Source organism: Lycorma delicatula, chromosome 5, assembly GCF_047948215.1.
Source record: "Lycorma delicatula isolate Av1 chromosome 5, ASM4794821v1, whole genome shotgun sequence".
NCBI classification, from domain to species: Eukaryota; Metazoa; Arthropoda; class Insecta; order Hemiptera; family Fulgoridae; genus Lycorma; species Lycorma delicatula.
In genome coordinates, this window is record NC_134459.1 from 84,655,613 (window position 1) to 84,668,615 (window position 13,003).

The window sequence follows — 13,003 nt, forward strand, 5'->3', positions numbered from 1 at the left end:
TCAGGTTTGGCTCGGAAGTATAGAACACTAAGTTGGCTTTGTCATATGATTCAGTGTTATAAACTAAATATTTAAGTCGCGTTTTGTTAAGCAGACTTTTTATTATAATTAAATTTGAAGTATGTTGAAATTTGTTCATAAATGTTAGTTGTGTTTTTGTTAAACGATTATATATATTAGTAACTGCATCTGCAAAAATAAACTATAATTTCTGTATTGCATCAGACAATGTTTATTATTCACTATTGTGGCATTTTTCATATACCGTAAAAAGATATTGAGAAATTTTCCAAATTTCTTCAAAGTTCAGGAAGTTATGTATGAAAATTTATAAATTGTGATTAATTAAAAATGTCAGCATTGGTTGATTTGTATGGTATTTTCTAATGGTAAGAAACTGACTTTGAGGGTCTCAAAGCAAAGCAGATTTACCTCTTGTTTGTGTGTGCCTCTCTTAGAGAGTGCACTACCTGTAGCTTGTTACATCTTTGGATTACCAGGCCAGGGTATATTATTAACTATAACCCAGTAATCCAACAGACAATATTGAGGAGCTGTTAGTGTAAGGATTTAACTGCTTCAGCCAGGCTTTAAACTGTGCTTCCTACATGGAAGACAAACACTTACCCTATGTACCACTTCAACCAATAGTTTTGTGGTTAGAGGGCCAGAGGCCTCTATTGTAATTTTTTCATTTTGTTTGTTTTTTTTTGCTTTTTTGTGTGTAATGTATCACAAAAAAAACCTTTTAAGTTACTGCTATAGAATTTTCTTTTCCTTACGGATTTTCAGTCTTTGTTACAAGTAGTTTCACTTTACAATTTTTTGAATCGGTTAATCTCAGATTAGTGGTCATCTCCTTTATTTAAATAAAAAGTATGTGATTAAATTGGGCTTTTATTTTATATTTGAATATCATTAATTTTTATCTAATAATGATATTTAATAGAATTAATTTTTTTTGTGATAAGCTTTCATAATGATAATTAACATGTTTTAATTATTTTTAGGCTAGATTAGTTTGAACCTTTTTTTAGATTGATTGTGTTAATTTTGGAACTTAATTATTTTGACAAATTTCTGTTATGTTATATATTTATATATGTATATATTTATTTTAATTGCAGTTATAAACCTTTTCATTAAAAGAAATGTTGATAGATTATTTTCACATTAGGAGCATTAATTTTAGAATTGTAGCTTTGTTTCACTTCTAAATCTAGTCGCAGAGTAGTGTTTATTTGAAGAATAAAATCAAGACATATCAATAAAAAATCTATAATTAATATGTTAGTTAATGTTAGTAGTATATTTTGTTTACATTCTGCTTGAATCACCCCCCACCCTTTTAAGCAGAAACTCACTAACTTATACAATACATTGAAGAATCTTCCCCTGCACTTTTAAGCCTAACATCACCATTTTTTTTACGAGCGCTTATTGTTCGGGAACCTCAGGCAAGATCACCCGCCAATTTTAAATCTATAAAGTTAAATTTTTAATAAAATTTTAAAAAAGGGTGTAACTCGAAAACGATGTGTCCTAGCCCAATTTTAATGCGATTTTGAAAGGCTTAACCAAATGGTTACTTTCCAACATCTGGGAATCGATGGGGCAAACACTATTTATGCAGAAACTTTGGCTCCTCAGAATTCCGATGGCCAAACACTATATATGTAGTTAATAAAAATCAATTAGATTTAGTAATTTCTAGTTTGTAGATGAATAATTTAAACTTTTCAATTAGTCGGCCCGAATTCGAGCCAACAAAATATCCTATATAAAGTGAATCCAAAGGGTACAAATCCATTATTTCTGGTTAGTAGATGAAAATAATGGAATATTATTACAATAATTTAAACTTTTCAATTTATAGCAAATATTAGACATTTTGCAAATTATATTTCGAAAATATTTGGCATTTTTGCAAATATATATTCTAGAATTGGTAGAATAATTTGGTAGGTCAAATTTGGTCCCCCAAAATAATTCATATAAACTCGCTTCAAAGGGTACAAAATCCATTAGATTTAGTGTTTTCTGGTTTATAGATGAATAATTTAAACTTTTCAATTTGACATTTTTAAAGACTTGAAGACTGTCCAAGACATGTAGTCTCTAATTTTAAAGACTTGTTTGCTCAAGTCTCTATGATGAAATAAAATGAAAATGTGTTTTTACTAACTCGGGTAAGAGTTTTGATTACTTTTAAATTTATTTTATGTTTAAAAAAAAGCCATCATTATTTTCAGCGAAAGCGGGATGATGGGTGATGGAGGTTGTAGATTGTTTATTGTTGAGATGGTTAATGACACTATGATTAAATGTAAATTTTATTATGATGTTTGGTCATCAATACTTTCAGCGAAACCTAGATACGTTATTGTAGGGTTTCAAACCTATAGATTCAATAAAGCTACAAAGAATGCGTCTGAATTTGATTCGTGCAATGTTAAAAATATTAAAGTATTTATAAATTCAAACTGTTATCCATACGAGGATTTAGAGGTGATCGAATGTTGATGTACAAAATGTTTGTAGACTTTAAACAATCCCGCTTTCGCTGAAAGTAATGATGTCCAATTTTAAATTAAATTTAAAAGTGATTAAAGCTGCTAACCGAGTTAATAAAAACAATTTTCAGTTTATTTCATCATCAATTTAAAAAAAAAATGGTGAGAAAGGGCGTATCTTGAGTACGGCGATTCAAGCAGAATGTAAACAAAACATACTACTAATGTTTTAACTGACTTCATAAAGAAAGGTTTGGGATTTTACTTTTAGGGGAAATCTTCATGAAACTTTTAGTATTTGAATTTTGATATTTAGGAAAAAGTTTTAGGTCTGTTTCATGATAAAAACAAATTATAGTTGTTTTCTTTGTATAAACAGATAAAGCACATTAATTTCTAATCATTGCTTATTGACAACATGTATATTACTCAAACTTTATTAGTCTTTTTTAAACCTAAAGAAAGGAAAGCTAAAGAAACTTAATTTTTTAAATAATAGAAACTCATTGTAGAATATGTTAGCTATTCAATTTTCTGGCCACAGGATTACCACCACATAGTCAGAAGGTTAAGTAACAAGATGTTGAGAGTTGGGCATCAGAATCAATTGTCCCTCAAGCCCATGGGAGTCTTCTTGGCAGAGACAGGCTGGACTGTTCCTTGACTCTGCCATGACGGTCATTAAGAAAATGACCTTGATGGGAACTCTTAGCTCAAACATTTTTACAATAACAACTTTTATTCGTACCTGTGTGGAACTTTTGTTGGAAAATGTTAATTTACTAGAACCAGGGAGAAGACAGTACTATGAGTGAGTGGTTCTTCTTGTTTATATATAGTGATTTGTGTTTAAAAGTGCTTTTAACTCTCACATATTATTACTAAAATTTCTGATTTTGTAGTGTTTTTATATTTTTTGTAACAACTAAACTGTTTAGTCAGCTAATTAACAAACGTGGAGATTTTACTGTTAGATTGTGTCTTTTAACCATTATGAATTTATTTCTCGGTCTTATTTCAGTGACTATAATCTTTGAGAGTTGAACTTTTTAAGTTTTCATTAGAATTCCCTATGATTTATGTGGAATCCCCTGAAAAATTTAACTTTTTAGGACAGTGGGTCAGGACATTGTGATATGACAATGGGGATATTATTTTGTATTTATATTATAAGATTTAATTAGATTTATACATCCAGAAATAAGTTATTCTAAAATGGAAAAAATAACTTACAAACACTTCTTTTTGTTAAGCTATTCATAACCAAATTTTTCAGTAAAAAGCAAGCAGAAAATAATTTATCTGAAAAATGTATCTTCATTTTCTTTTTATCCTCAACCCAGAAGTTGGTGGGTCTGCAATTCCTTCCTGTGTAGAGCCAGTCTCTTGATTTTCCTGTGTGCTCTTCCTATCTTTATTTCATCCGTAAACTCTTGCCTTGGTCTTCCTCATCCTTTGTGGCCTTTTATTTTTCCCTTCAGCAGAGTGGTTGAACCAGCTTGAGTGAGAAGTAGGTTGAGTGGTTTTTCGGTTTTCTTGCTGTCTTTCATTCATGTGGAACCCATTCAGTTCATGTGGAACCCATTCAGTTCATGTGGAACCCATTTTCCCATCTTCTGGATCTTTCCCATGGCTTTCAAATGTATGGAGATGGCTTCTCGTGTAAAATTTCATTGTTTCTCTCATAGTTTTTCTTCACTACTCCCCAGCAAAGCAATATAGTGTCATCTGCAAAATGATTGTTTTGAAGCATTCTCCATTCACTCCTATAACATTCTTGTTGGTTTCTGATATCCTTTCATTGCAAATTCTGTACGTAGATTGAACAGTAGAGGTGATAAGACTCATCTTTTCAACTTCAAACTACTGAAAAAATTAGAATGAACAACTTGCATTCAATCTTTATTTTAGTTTTTACATTTTTTTGAGCCTATACAGGAAATAATAAATATAAAATTATTGTGATTATGTGATATTTAAATATATTAGGACTTCGGATTAGGAGAGTTTTACTGTATGAATTTTTATTACTATACTGTGTTATCTAGCATATTCTTTTATTTATTTTTAATAATAAATACTCATTATTTCTTGTTTTTGTTTAAATTTTATAAAAATCGCTTTTCCAGTATCACATTTTATTTTTATATTTCCAATAACAGTTATTCTCTGTTATTGAAAATTTGATAACTTGGCTTTTGCACTCTTGTTTGTTTATAAATGTATTGTCTTTAACTATTTTAAAATTAAATAATAAAAGTAATTTTATATGAACTAAATAAATACTATATTTGCTGGAATTTTACTATTATTTTTTTAAAATAATCTATTTCTATGTAGTATTACATTTAAAAAAGAAGATCTAAATTAAGTTTTTAACACTTTATGATTATAATTCTGATGTATGTTAGTGTTGTATTTGTGTAAAATTAATAATGATTATTAGAAGTAGTAATAGTAATACTTTTCTAAAAAAAGGAAGTGAAGAAAAAGGTCAGAATTTTGAATTGTAAAACAATGGTTTTTGAAGCTTTTTTCTTTCTGAAGTGGGTTCTATGTTATTATATTTAGATTATTATCTTATACTGTGCACTTACATGTATTGTTATAATGCTAATTTTTATACTACCTTAAACTTGTCCAATTAATGCACTCTGTTTAATAATTATTAACTTCCTTCTATGTATAAATTTTTTATGTATTATATATATATATATATATATATATATATTCTGACCATCTGTGTTTAAATGAGATTAATTTTGCCAAACACTTAAATTAATTTAGGTTGATGCCCAACCTTTTTTTATTTTAATATGATAATGGGAAATGGTTAATGTAGTTTGTGAAAAATGCAAAGCCTAATTGAGATTTAAAGCAAAACCTTAGAAATGCAATTATTCATTATGATGGGTGGTAGATATATTTGTCTCTTTTAATTACACTTATCACAATTTATGGAAGAATCTTTTTTTACCTTTTGTTTTAACATTGGTCTAATTTGTGTTTTCCTTAATTTTATGTAACTTACTTGCATTATCTGGCTGATTATAGTCTGTTTTTTCTAATGGTTTCAAACGAGATATCTTTAAGTAGTTGAATTAAATAATTTATTTGTTTCTTTACTTATTGGTTTTTTTTATTGTTTGGTGTGCTTTTTTTATATTGCTACAAATGGAATTTATTAAAATTTTTGTTTGTGTAATATGATTTTGTAGTAGAATATTTTACATGGGTTTGAATAAATTGATCATTTTATCAGTTTTTAGTTGGCCTTAGTTACAAGGCATATTCACAAAGTATGGGCCATCGGCTTATATTTAAATATTAGCGAGTCTGAACACGGTTTCATGCATGCAGGGCCATCTATCGGCTAATTATGAAGCCACTACAGTTGTTTTGATTTTGTAGTTATTTCCCTGTTGGTGAATGCAGATCGCAATGTCCAAAACAATCATTTCTCCCACCAGTTGTAAAGTGTGCTGTGATTTGGTTTTTGTCTTCAAAAGGCATCTTGGCTGCTGAAATTCATTGGGTGTTGTGCCTAGTATACGGACCCAAGTAATGACTCAAGGAAAGGTTAGACAATAGTGTTGAGACTTTAAAAATGGCCCCACAAATGGGCATGACGAAGAGTGGAGTGGCAGACCCAGCATTCAGACCGACGAAATTGTTGAACAAGTGAACCAAAAACTGCGATGTGATTGGCGATAGATGATTAGTGCTGTGGCTGATGAATTTCCACATGTTGGGTGCACCTCTATCTACACTATTGTTACAGGAAAGCTCGGATATCACAAATTGTGTGCAAGGTGGGTACTGAAAATGCTCACAGACCAATACAAAGAGCAAAGAATGTGCAGTAGACGAGGATTTTTGGACCGCTATCGACAAGATGGAGATGATTTGTTTTCCTACATTGTTATGGGCGACGAGATGTGCATATCATATACCAATGCCTAATTGAAACAACAGTCAATGCATTGGCGCAATTCAAGTTCCCCAAAACTGAAAATTTTTGTTATCTCTGTACTGGAGTCGAATATGTTGGCTACTGTTTTTTGGGATGGAAAGTTTGTCATTTTGGTTGATTTCATGGAACGTGGATCAACAATTACAGCTGACGTGCACTGTGAAACGCTCGCCAAACTGAGACATGCGATCCAAAATCGACAATGCGGGAAACTGTCATCCAGTATAATCTTCCTTTACAACAATCCGTGTCCTCACACTGCTGCCCTAACCAAGAAGAAGATTCAAGATTTTCCTTGTGAACTTTTTAACTACCCCCATAGTCTTGACCTTGCACCTAGCAACTACTTCCTCTTCTTGCATTTGAAAAAGTGGCTTGGTGGACAATGGTTTTAAAACTACGATGAACTCAAGACTGCCATTATCAACCGGTTCAGTTTCCAGGTGGCAAACGTCTATTTGTTAGGGGTTAAAGAAACTGGTGCAGCGTTACAAAAACGTGCTTAGAACTGGATGGCGATTATGTGGAAAAGTGAAGTAGTATGTAGTAAACTAAAACTGTAAGTAAAAACCTTTTCTCACGAGTTAATTTCTTTTAATTACCAAACGGCCCTTTTTTATGAATATGCCTCGCATATGTTAAAAAATGAAAAATTGTACGATTTATGTTTATTTGTATTTTCTTTTACAATTTGATCAACATTTTATGAAAAAGAATTGTGTAATTCTTATTGTGTTGAATTAAGTGTGATAAAATGTTAAAATTTTGATAAAAAAATTATTTACCGAATATGTAGAAGTGTGTTACATACCCACATGTATAGACCAAGTAATATATAAAATACAAAACAAAATAAACACACCTATTGGGAAAAAAATTGCCAACATTTTGGGAAAAAGATTATTCTTTTGCTGGGAGTTACAAAAAAAATGAACATCATATAACAGATTAATAAAACAGATCCTAATTAACGCAATGGCCGGGAGTATTCAAATTTAACTGGGTGATTGTACCAAGTTATTGGGCAGTATTAGTGAAATATTCATTCACTGAAGGAGATACAAAGAATATATATAAGCATTGTATATTTAAACCACAATTAACCTTTGTAAATGAATTCACAGAAACATGACATAAAATATTTTAAACCATAACTATGTAATTTTTTTATGTAGCATATAAATTTCAATAAAATATGCTTGAATAATATTTAGTTAATAAACATACAAAACTTTATAAAATTAGCATATTAAACAAACACAGGATAGTTAACAGGATAGTTAATATGTACCATTTAGCTGCAGGTTAAAGGGATTTTGTTAACAATATAAAAAAAAGATGATATTAGCAATAATATCTTCACAATGATTTCCAGTAGCTGCATAGTAGCTCTGAAAAAACATTCTCAAACACATTTCTGTGTGTATATAAATATGTTGTTTTTATTTTTCAAAAGTTTGTTAGTTTGATTAATCTATGATTTGTGAATTTAAAAAAAAATAATTTTACCAGGATAATTTTTTATTAATTTAAATACTGTATCAAACGATCTATAATCAGATTGATTATAAAAGAAAGTGAGTTTAGGAAAAAAATACCAAAAGTTAGGGTCCTAATTTAATTAGACATTTATTGAACCGTTGTTAAATACTGCAAAAATTCTTAAAGCGATAAACAGTCCTAATACAATGCAGAATTTGAGGTTATCTTTAAAGATCGAAAAGAAACATTCAAAACTTTGAAAGGAAATTATGTGTATAATATATCTTAAAACTTAGGCTATTCTATTTTATTAATTTTTATTGTTGCTTCTGGGATATAGCTTATTAGTTGTACAGATTGGTTTTTTGGATGGCTGCTGGACAAGAAGGAAGATAGCTTATAGATTTGTGAAAATTAAATGTGTACATTTAGAGGTGTCTGCTACACAAAGTGGCCACATTTTTATCATATTTAATCTACTGAAAAGATTCTGTCTCGTAAATTTTTGCTTGATAATTTGAAAACTTTAATCCGTGTGTGTAATAACAAGTTAGTATATGATTTTTTTTTTATCGATGTCTTTCCAAAAAAAATTTATTCTGTTCTTTGATATTTGTGTAACTGTAGCACGTAAAAATGAGTTATCTGCCCTGAAGTGAAAGATTAGTTTTTTTTTATTAATTCTTCTGTTTATCTTTATTTGTAATCTAATTTAAGATTGTATTTTTTGTTTTGTAAAAAAATATTTAAATTATTATTTTTATTAATGCTTTAATATATGTTATCTTCTAAACAATTCTTGTACTAACTCTAATACTTGTCTTACAGAGCTTCCATTTCACCTTGGTAAGTGTGTGTTCTTCTGTTTCTCTATAAAGTGCATCTACTTTTGCTTTCTGCATGTTGCATGCATGTGAATGCAATCTGTTCATCTTTTTATCTGTTAATTGAATATTGTTTTAATATATCCTCTTTCTTATTAAACATATGTTTTACGTATTATGTACTTTTTTGCTCATTTTTTATTTATTTTTTTATTGTATGTTTAATCTTCCTCCTACTAACTTGTTCATTTTAATTTATATCTGGAGAAAACAATAAAAAATTGTTATTTACTTATTGCTGTTGGTAAATAATTAATCTTATGCTACTTTTTATAGTACTAGTTACATTTATGCTGTTAATAATAGTTTGCTGGTGCTGTTTTTTTTTTTTTTTAATTGTTTCCCATAAATTACATAATTCGCTCCTATTGTATTGTTTAACTGTCTGTCCTTCTCTATATTTTTTCTTCTTGCTTTCTCTCTAGTGTTTCATTGAGTCTGTTTCCTTCTTCCTGTTCCATTTTCTGTTAGCTTTCTCAGAATAACTTTCTAAATAAGTTGAAGTTAAATTTATATAATGCTTGATACAATTTTGTACAAAAAGAATCTTTTTTGTTGTGAATTATGAATTTTTACTTTTTATGCTTCCTTAGTAATAAACTCTCTTTTTGTTGTGAAGGTATCTTTAATTTTTTAAATTGGTCTAGCCCATTCATTATCCGTGATTAATTATATCAACATTTTTAACCTAAATTTCCACTTATTCATATTAGAAGTATTATGTTAATATTTTTCATTTCATTATTCTGGATTCATATTATTTTTCTTTCATTAACCATTTGTTCACATCATAGAATGTTATTGCTATCACTTTGGGTTAATTGCACAGAGCTTAAGATAGGATAGAGAGCTCTAATTGCAGTTGCTATTGTTAGGCTGATGTATGTGAAATGCAGCACTAATTTGGACCCCATTTGCTAATGGTAATTGCTCCGTTAACACTGTTAAGACGAATAATTCTTGTGGAATACTTTCATTGATTTAGCTAAAATTTCCAGCTAATCATCATATATTTTTTTCTGCCATTTCAATTGCTCTGGATTGAGCTATTTTATTGTGTTGTCTTGAATGAAATTGTTTTGGATGAAATAATTTGTATTAGTTTTTTCTGAATTATTTGTGCTGTATAAGGTTTCTTACACCATAACAAGTCATTACGCGCGCGGGTGTAATGAAATACATATGCATGGATGTATTTATAGGAGTGATGGATGGGTCAATATATGAAATTTGTATCAATATTGTTGGGCAGTAAGCAACAGATATTTTAATTTAATAATTTCTGTTAAAAGATGGTTTTATTATAGAAATACTACTGTTTTTCTCTAAGAAAATATTATAAGGAGAAAGATTAGTATAAGGGTCAGCCCTAGCATTTTTGCCGCCATAGGCAAACCCAAAAAATGTAGACTCCCAAAGTTTAAAAAAAACTCTAAAATTTAAGAGAAAAAAAAAATTATAAAAAACCCATGTTAATCAAAAAAATTACATAATTTTTATCTGTATTAGTATTATTTTATTGAAGAACAGAATTTATATTTTTAAACAAGCTAATGACAACAAACTTACAAAATAAAACTAGTACCTACTATTTTCAAATATTATTTAAATATACTTTTAAAACAATAAACAAAAACAAAACTAGTACAGTAGTAATATTGTTCTATAAATAGTAAATAATATTATTTTCTAAATTCAAGTAATTGAAATATATTTTTTGGTTGTGTTTACTTTTTTGTGCTGTAGTTAAAGTGGTTTTACCGTTCCTAAATTTTGCCGCCATAGGCAGTCACCTACTTTGCCTATTTCTGGTCCTGATATTATGTGTTAGTGGTCTGTGAATTTCCGTTCCATGTGTGTCACCTGTATATATTTTTTTGTATGAATTTTCTCCACTGTCCAGCTGTTCTGAGTATCTTAGGGACAATTTTATTTTTTGTAGACTTTAGATATATCTTTATATAAGTAGTTACGAAAAAAGTATAAAAATCCTTTTCTTAATAATTATATCCCATGATCCACTTAATGAAAAATAAGTTTTTAAGCTGTATTAAATATTTTTTTTTATTATTATGTAATTTGCTCTTTATTTGAAGAAAAAGGAGGAATTATAGAAAATTTGCATGAAATTTACACAGCCCCGCGGGTATTTTCAGTGTTAAAAGTAATATTTTTTTTGCTGTGTGCTTTCTACATAGTGTGATTATAATATTACATAATTTTATTTAGACTATATAAAAATTAATATTAAGTAAACAAGTTGTGTTTTGCATGGATCTGTGAAACAAATTTCCCATTTTTAATATGAGTGCAATAACAATTTTTTTTTAAAAATAAATGATTGTCTGGTGTTAAATATTGATTTTCTAAATCTCTTATTGAGAATATAGGACGTTAAAATTGAACTAGCAGGAAAACAGTTGAAAAATGGAATATGTTTTTAAATGTAATTTTCTATAATTTGAGGTTTTCTTCCAGTAAAAGACAGCTCAACAATAATAAGGAAGAAAAGAACAAAGTTTTAATTTGGTGTAAAACTCAATTTTTCTCTATTCAATGTTAAACGAGAGGTTATCTCTAAAGTAAAAGACCGTTTCATTGTAAGAACATTTATTCTGAATACTTTATAAATATTTTTTATTTCTCTTCAATTACATACCTTATACTACTTCGCTATATAATCGCCACATGAATAAAAACATTTATCATAGCGATACACCAGCTTCAATATACCCTCGTCGTATTCTTCGAGCGCTACTCCATTTAACCATTGATTAACAGCATTTTTAAGTTCATCGTCACCCGCGAATCGCTTACCGTTTAAAAATTCTTTCAATTTCCCAAACAAAAATGGTAATCAGAAGGTGCTAATTTCGAACTATATGGTGGGTGATCGCAAATTTCCCATCCAAATGTTCTCAGTAAATCACGTGTCGGACCCGCAACTTGTGATCGTGCATTATCGTGAGCAGGACGAGGCCGTCGGTCAGGCGCCCACGTCGCCGATTTTGAGTGGCGCGTCGTAACTTACGGTACGCGCTCAGTGCAAGGAGGTAGTCAGATTTTCACAATCGGCGCCGATCGGCGCGAGAAATAATTCCTAGTATTTAGGTTGACATGCGCACAGAGGTGGCCGGTGCTGGTTGTCTGACTCTTTATCGGAAAGAATTTTTCATTCCTGTTTCTGATTGAGGCAGAAAGTCGGAGAGAGAGAGTAGTTAAATTTTGATTTGTTTATACTGTGAATAGTTAAATATACTTTTGTTTGTGAATTTATAAATTCAGTTGATAATGAATACTGAAACTTTGATCGCTAAAATACAATTAAAACCCGAAATTTAGGACAAAAGACTGAAAGTGCATTCAAACCGGGTTGTCGTGGATCACTGCTGGAAAGAAATAGCGAATGAGATGGGATATGAAGGCAAGTAAAAACCCAATTATAAATAAAATAATTATATTATAAATGTATGAAAATCTGTGTTATGAAAAAATTATTAAATGTAATAATAAATAAATGTATAATAAATAAATAAAAGTAAATAAATGTAATAATAAATAAATAAATGTAATAAAAAACATATTAATGAACTATAGTGTTTCATTATTACAAATTTATCATTTAGAAATTAATATGTTATTATTCATTATATCGTAAAGGAAATTTTTCCATGTAATATGAAAAAATATTTCTGACATTTGCTTCTGTTGGGAATCTTCCTCGTCGTTCTCAAGTTACTGATTCACCATGAACAGTCACGTCAGTTAAATGTCTTTCAAACCCCTCTTTTTCTATTATAGCAGTGTGTAAAACACAAATGCATTTGTTAAGGTTGTCAACCAGTTGCAAGTTTTGTTTCAGTGGGTTTGGACAGAATTCTCCACTTGGAATAAAAAATTCCAAACGCGCATTCTACGGTCTTTCTTGCCTTTGACAAGCGACGGTTAAATTAACGTTTTCTGTCAGTTAAATACTTGCGTTTGTATGGTGTGATAAGGTAAGGAAGCAAAGGATAAGCCTCATCTGCTAGGATTACGTAGGGAGCTTTGACATTACTGTGAGGAAGTAATTTAGGATCTGGAAATTTTATATTTCCTTCATTAATAAACTTAAATAAGTCTGACGCCAAAAAGTTCCCCCGTCGCTTTGT

The 13,003-nt window shown here is 29.6% G+C and overlaps 1 protein-coding gene across 1 annotated transcript in view; it reads left to right on the forward strand.

Moving 5' to 3' along the window:
* Positions 1-13,003, forward strand: part of LOC142325155 (putative Rho GTPase-activating protein CG5521) — a 142,252-nt gene that overhangs the window by 9,785 nt on the left and 119,464 nt on the right. Inside the window, exon 3 of the mRNA XM_075366555.1 lies at positions 8,797-8,814. Coding sequence (XP_075222670.1) covers positions 8,797-8,814 — 18 coding nt within the window. The remainder of the gene's footprint in view (positions 1-8,796; positions 8,815-13,003) is intronic.